The following is a 7,500-nucleotide window of genomic DNA, read 5'->3' on the forward strand; positions in this document are numbered from 1 at the left end:
GGTGGGGGGGTGGGGCTGGGGCTGGGGGGGCTGCATTGGGACAGGGTTGAGAATGGGGGGGGGGGGGGGGGGGGGGGGGGATGCTAGTGGGGCAGCAGCACAGGGGAACTCCTCCCGGTTCCCTCCCACCCCAGGCCGGAGAACCCGGGGAACGTTGGCTGGTCGGGCCTTGCTTTACAGTAGTGAGAGTGTAGCTTTGTGTAGCTGTTAAGAGTTGTGTGCGTCTGTGGTTGCGATGTCGTCTTGCTCGTGCTACAGGCTGCGGTGAGGAGAGTGAGACGCACTCTCAAATATTTTTGTAATATTCATAATCACAGTCCACAGAAATAAACACAGACACAGCGGCAGTCTGAATACACACACAGTCCCACTCTAGACACAATATGCGTTTGCTCTTATTTATTAGATTCTGCTTTGGATGTTTTTATCTTTCGAAAAACAGGGAAAGCAATCTTATCCGCGTGTTGTTTGGACTCGAAAATGTGAATATGTAAACTATGACGCTAGATAAATACTGATGTTGTTATGGTAGTAGGCCGACAATGGACGAATGGAGATAGGGTCCTTTATCTTTATCAGCCAGAGCCATAAAGTCCAGCCCGTTATCCTACAGTGATATGTGTTTTTACCGTCTTTCTCTGTGTGTTTACTTCTGTGAACGCTTTGTGTATTCATTAAGTGTTCACTCTGTGGTCACAGAGACCCTAGGAAGATAAGTGGGCAGGGGTTTGGGACGTTGTGTGTTTAAAATAATACAGATAAGCATAAGAAAGATGGTATACTCACATTATCATAATATTTACTCATTTCTTGTGCGTGTATTTATTCTTCGATTCGCTGAACCGCTTCCTCTCTCTTTTTGTGTCTCTTCTAGAATGCTGATGCCACCGGTCCCGGAGGATTCCAATGCACTTCCTCTCCTTTTGTGTGGTCGACCAATCGCCTCGAGTGGTGGATTGGACACGCCCCCCCCCCGTAGCACTTTGTAAAGACTCTGAGAGAACTCGTTTTTCATTTTGTGGAGGGATGGATGGGGGCTTTTTGGCATAATGCTCTTACACACCAATAGGGGCGTGTGTGTGTGTGTGTGTGTGTGTGTGTGTGTGTGTGTGTGTGTGTTTGTGTGTATGTGTGTGTGTGTGTGTGTGTGTGTGTGTGTGTGTGTGTGTGTGTGTGTGTGTGTGTGTGTGTGTGTGTTTGTGTGTGTGTGTGTGTGTGTGTCTGTGCCAAATTTAATTCTACACAAGGTATTGGATTCTCAGACTCTGACAGTGGAGACATGGAGAGCAAATACAAAAGGGGTACCTAAACACAGAATGATATTTTTTAATATAGAAGAAAGAAAATACTTAAAAAAGTGAATTGAAGGCTGAAGATATATATCCTATGTGTTATAGTTCTGCTCAAAAAGTGCCTCACGTTCAGATTGTAGCTATTATAAAGCAATTTCAATTTAGCCTCAGTTTTTTGATGCTTAGAGATTTTTGTGCGCATATGAGGGTGGTAATTAATTACAAAACACAAGATATCAACACATGATCGCAGTGAAAGCAAACGCTCACCAAAAGGATACAATTATATTAGCAATTTGCTGGCCTTACTGTCTACTGTGAGAAATACCATTCGCATAATTACTATTAGCTTTCTGCTTATTACTCGGTTGTAACTTGAGCTCCCTTCGACATCTCCCTTCTTTGTATTCCATCTATTTTCCTATTTCTTAATCCCGTTTTAATACGTCACACTTAATGCTTTCGGAACCGCAAACAAAGCCATACGCAGCCCGTAGCCTGCTCGCTATTTAACATGAAGCTAGCTATTCCAAACGCTCTATGGCCATCTAAAGCCATGCCGCTCAGAATAACACATTAGCTTTGCGCTGTGACCCCTGAAATAGAGCTGAGCGAATCCCCTTAGTGCTATTAGCGCCAGCGTCACATCTTGCTATACTCTCCAACTCTCAGGATGCCGACACTACGTTCACTACGTTTTCGAAAGATACAGAAGAAAACAGCCACTGCCAACTATAGCTGTGCTCGTGCTGTTCATGCTAGTACGACCAACACTGGTGTCTATAGGACACTTTGTTTCAAAAAATATATAAAAAGGTATTTTTGCAGAGGTCAGAATACTTTCTAAAGGAGGAGAATTTCATGAGTCGATTCCTAGGGATGTCGAACAGATAGTAAACCGACGATATGAATAATACATTAGCTTTGTGCCAGTAGAAACAACTGCCTAGCCCCCCAGCCCCTACGCTCTCCAGCACTCTCTTCTCTTACTTTAACCTCTTCTGCTATGCATTAGTACTTAAGTGCCTGTCTTCTGTCCTATTTAACAGAGTTTGTCTGTTCCTTGCGGCTACCTTAGCAGTTAGCACTGGCCTGTCCTAGCATAGATTTGATGGATCTATTTTTGTGTCCGATGTGCGGTCACCCACCAGCCTCTGTACAGTTTGGTTGTACGATGACGTTACGTTCTCTTGGTTTTGGTGATGCGAGAATGAACTTTTTGGGACGGCGTGGTGACACACGAGCCGTTTGGCCCTGAGCGAACGATGTTATGAGCTGTTTTCGCTCTGCTAGTTGGGTTGTACCGATACCAGAACTTGTACTCGGGCCCGATTCTGGGCTCATGTGCTCATACTCGTTAAACCTCTAAGATAAAACCACCCGATACCACTTTATACACATGTGACGTAATTTTAAAGAGCCAGTGAACGCCCAAAAAAATATAATTTTATTTGTAGCAATTTGTCTTATATGATCGTCAACTTAGTAATTTAGGCCATTTTATCACATTCTACTGAAATAAGTCCCCAATTTAGATTAAAAAAGGGGTAAAATCCTATGTATTTGCCATTTTGAGCTCTGTCTGGGAAGCAGTTGACTTTCCCGCTGAAACAGCGGATTCACTGGCTCTTTAAACTGTGACGGTATTATTAAGTACTCATATCGGTACTCGGTACTTAGTAAGTACCCATATGTAAGAACTTGTAGGTACTTCTACTTCTAATCGGTCTGAGGAAAAGGTTTAGTGGTGCATCCCTAGTTGTGATGGATCATGGAGGACCCGGTCTCCCAGGGTCAACAGTGCCAAAACACACACAAAGACACACTTACAAACGAAAAAAGAGACTTTAAAATGACTTTGCTGTGATCCTCTCTCTCTCTCTCTCTCTCTCTCTCTCTGAAACCGGCACTTCAAGAAAAACTTAAAACAATCGATTTTGTTGTTGGCTGATCGTCCGTGATTTCTTAAATGCGTTATGTTTTTTTGCAGGTGTTGAAAAAACACAAACTGTGATATGTTTCACCTGGCAGACTTGCCTGCCTGGGTGACATAGACAATAAAGGACATTGGAGACGCGCTTTCGAGTTATGATATCAGGTAGGCCGTTGGCCTTCGATCGGGCGGATTTCACCAAGAAATGAAGAGCGTGACCTGAGAGATGACGGCCTTGCTGCGCCTTGGAACGTTCTGAGTCACGTGATATGGTCCCTGAGCGGAAAAAAAACAATGCAGCTTGTAATTGTAAGCAGCTTAGGAGCGGCGATTTAGGAAAGTCCCCCCCTAATGGGCCATTATTCAAGAGAGGAAGAACGCCCCCCAAACCCAACAGATTGGACTTCAACCTCAGTGCACTTGAGTTATTCAAAGCAGACTTTGCTGAATGACGCCATGCGAGGGAGGACTGCAGTCTCACACACACACACACACACACACACACACACACACACATACACACACACACACAAATAAACACACAATTCACACATTTACACATATACACACACGCTGGAGGCATTATGCCTGGCAGGAAAGCGCACAAAAGGGGTGTTTAAATCTTTTATAGAAAAAGCCGCTTTTATTCCTCACATTTGTGTCTGGGTTGTTTGCTTCTTTTATTTTTTGCATACGGACACCACAATCTCCTCCACCTCCTCCCCCACCTTCAGCTCTGAGTCCACAACCGACAAATGTCCATGGGAACATCACCCCCCCCCCCCCCCCCCCCCCCCCCCCCCCCCCCCAGACGGCCATACACGGGTCTGCCCCGTGGGGAACGTCCGCGCCTTGTGCGCGTTCACGTCCATCGGGGGTTCCACTTTTCCTGGCTGGGCGGAGCTTGTACGTCTCAAAACGTGGTGGGGGCGGGGCTTGTTGGACTACGTTCTGTATTGCGTGTGGGGAGGAGAGTGGAGTCAAGCGCTGCTGATGACTTACCAGTGTTTTCATCTTGTTTTTAATTTTCCTTCGCAGGCCCCCAAAGGGATGGTGCTAAGTCAAAATAATAATAATGATATTGGGTACTTTGTCCTATTTGCCCGTGATGTAGATGATTTCACTTTTGTTGCTTGAGTAAAAAAGAAAAAATCATGACATAAACAAAAGGTCAAAACAAATGAAAGTATGTGTTTTCTTTGACTGACGGGAGGGGAAACGGGCCGTTTCTTATTCACGTGAATGGGACAATAGGCAATGGGACAAGACGCAGGTCAGAGAAGAGCTGCAGGCCCTTTATGACAGGGTCAAAGGCACCACATGCAACGTAGTGGTAGCCCGATGGATGCGTCAACAGACGTCGCACAACATACAGCTTCTCTTTTTACGCAAATAACTTGGAGCGCTGAGGCTGCAGACTCCGCTATACTGATGCACTGATTGCACGGAAAAGAAGCTTGCGCTGTAATTGTCGCTTGCATGGGCCTGCTGTTAACACCGCATTCGCCTTTCATCCCCGCATGAACATCATTTCCACCCACAGGTGGGCAGGTGGCCAGTGGAGCGAAACACGGCCGTCGACACGGTCATTTAAGCGACTGGTGGGTGCCCACCCGTCCCTGCTTTTGATCATTCACATCTCTCTCTCTCTCTCTCTCTCTCTCTCTCTCTCTCTCTCTCTCTCTTCCCCCCCCCCCTCTTTCTAGTCTCAATTGCATCAGAGACGTTTTATTTGCATGATGAATCCTTGGCTGCCTCATCCCCCCCTCCCCCTGCCGGTCTTCTGCCCCCCCCCCCCCCGCCCTTGTGTTATTGGCTCTGTTTGGCTGTAATCACCTGCGGGATCTCCTATCGTTCTCGATGACTCCTTGCTGCGGTGCAGATGGCCCAGGTAACTCGATAGGCCCGCTGACGGCGCTCCGGTCCCGGCCCGGGAACGAGTCCCATCCATGGGAATGAATAGGGAAGAGAGGACAAGCAGACCAGACACGACGCGGTCTGTCGCCGCACCTGGCCGCCACCCCCCCCCCACCCATACAACTCCCCCCGGCCCCCAACGGCACACAGACAGTCTCCCTTGTCTGTTTACTCGGCGCGGGTTGGAGGAGGAGGTCAGACGGCGAGGAGGAGACACTGGAGCCGCTGCTGTCGGTGCCTGGAGACAAACGGAGGGAGGCGAACCAATCTTTTCCAGCCGATGCTGCAAAAGGGATGCTCGAATGCCCACTCTTATTTCATCGGGGATTAAGTATATTTTATATAATGTAGGATTAATTATGTACTTTCAAATATTGTCTCGAGTTAAATAAAATACCTGATTAATTGAAATACCCATACTTTTATTATACCTTTATCATATATCAATATGTTGTTATAAGATATTATCATGATAATATGATCTAATATTTGTATCCCCCACCTACTCAGACTGGTATTGTGTCAGACTCAGACCCATGGTGAGGGTTTATACAGAAAACAGGAGAGTTGCTGACATAATATCATGGTGTATATTATTATGGGATGTTTATTATGTTACCTTCTCCGCGCTGTCAAGGCCATATTTCCATAAACGTATGGCTAGAACATTGTGAACGAAATAAATACAGATATCTGTAGACATATAGGCTATCTAACCCTATCTGTAAAAATATCAATACATATCAAATTAAGGCCACAGGGTGTAAAGGGGGTTGTGGGTAATCTGTGAGGGAGAGCTGGACCAGCAGCATCAGTCAGAATATCAGTACATCAGTCAGAATATCAGTACGTTCAAACATAGGTTCTGATTGGTGCAGCAGGGCGATATGTTTTCATTGGTGCAGGGCATTGGGCCTGGGGTTCTGGTTGGTTCAGGCGACAACGTGTGGATAGTTTGCTAACCAGCATGGAGTTATTTTCTCCTCTTGTTTCCATTGGTGTACAGTTTATTTCATATACTTTGGTAACAAATATATAACGAGGAACGCTGCTTTGGGCCCTGTGAACTGCTGGTGTTTCCAGCTGTTCTATCAACATTATGTCATGGTAACGTCACCATAGCCTCTGTCGGCTTGTGCCTGGCTCCTGGCTAGGGCAGTGGAGGGAGCCGCTGGTTAACAGCTCCTCTGGAGCCCCGTGGTCAAGCCTATGCATGTAGGAATCTGAAGTGAACTGTGATGTAAACTTAACCCCAGATGAAATCAATGCCGGGTCTTGGTGGTACTGGCTCCTGAGTTTTACTGTCCTGGCAACTTGGGTTCAAGTCCCACCACGGTTGTCTCCATGGAAACCTAACATAATGATGACCTTTTGGAAATGTAACCATGTGCCATGTGAATTGTAATGTCAAATATAATGTCCAGCATATTAGTGTCTCAGTTGTGCGGCGGAAAGTTCCTGGTTCTCCTCTTTAATGTCAAATATAACCGCTGACATTGGTTTGAGTCCTGTTGAGGACCGTCTCCATGGAAACATTATTAGAATATCAATCATTTACGAAACGTAACGATGTGTGACTTTAATGAATGGCCTCCAACAAAACCTCAACATGTCTCGGTGGAGCATTGGAGTGCTCTTGTGGAGATCAGCTTGGGAGATCTGGGTTCAATTCTCACCTTACTTTAAATAATGATGTGGAAGAGTTAGAAACCCTGTTGAATCGTTTTTGGACAGTTGACTTGACTCATGTCAAATTTTAAGTCGCACATTTGAGGACTTGAGCCACATTGATAAAAGGCATACATACTTTCTTTACATACATGAACAAACCGCGTACATGGAGAGTCGATTTCGACACGTTGGTTGTTAAATTATATAAAATTTTCACATTTCCTCTCTTGTTTCACTATGCTGCTAAAATTTTAAAATAGGTCCATATTCGACATGAGCCATCCGCCATTGGTTTTATTTCTAAACGGGAAACTGACCTTGTCTTTGGCCTGGTATACGCATGCTAGACCTTGTTTATTAGAGTCAAACGCTGTCCAAACACTTCATCACCTTGCCACAGCAGCATTATCCATTATCAGGGCAAAACAAGAACCCCCTCCTGCTGATCATCAGAAGCAGGACAAAACACCAACGTTACAAGTCCCTCACAGAACCTCAACTGATTTAATGACAAACCCTTTAGCCTTACGTGCTATTTTCTTTTGCTCACATTATAAAAATAGGCTTGTAATAATAAAAACAAGGCATACCAGTTAATGTGGTTGTTGTGGCGATAAGACCGCTACTTAAAAGAGCAGAGAGAGAGAGGGAGAGAGAGGGAAAGAGAGGGATGGTCGATACCGGCGG

General features: G+C 45.5%; 1 protein-coding gene across 1 annotated transcript in view; it reads left to right on the forward strand.

The window, feature by feature from the left end:
- Window positions 1-4,406, forward strand: part of si:ch73-335l21.1 (insulin receptor substrate 1) — a 51,195-nt gene extending 46,789 nt beyond the window's left edge. Inside the window, exon 4 of the mRNA XM_030338813.1 lies at window positions 875-4,406. Within this exon, the coding sequence (XP_030194673.1) occupies window positions 875-882 (8 nt within the window). The 3' untranslated portion in view covers window positions 883-4,406. The remainder of the gene's footprint in view (window positions 1-874) is intronic.
- Window positions 4,407-7,500: the final 3,094 nt, after the last annotated feature.

Source organism: Gadus morhua, chromosome 17 (assembly GCF_902167405.1).
Source record: "Gadus morhua chromosome 17, gadMor3.0, whole genome shotgun sequence".
Lineage (NCBI taxonomy): Eukaryota > Metazoa > Chordata > Actinopteri > Gadiformes > Gadidae > Gadus > Gadus morhua.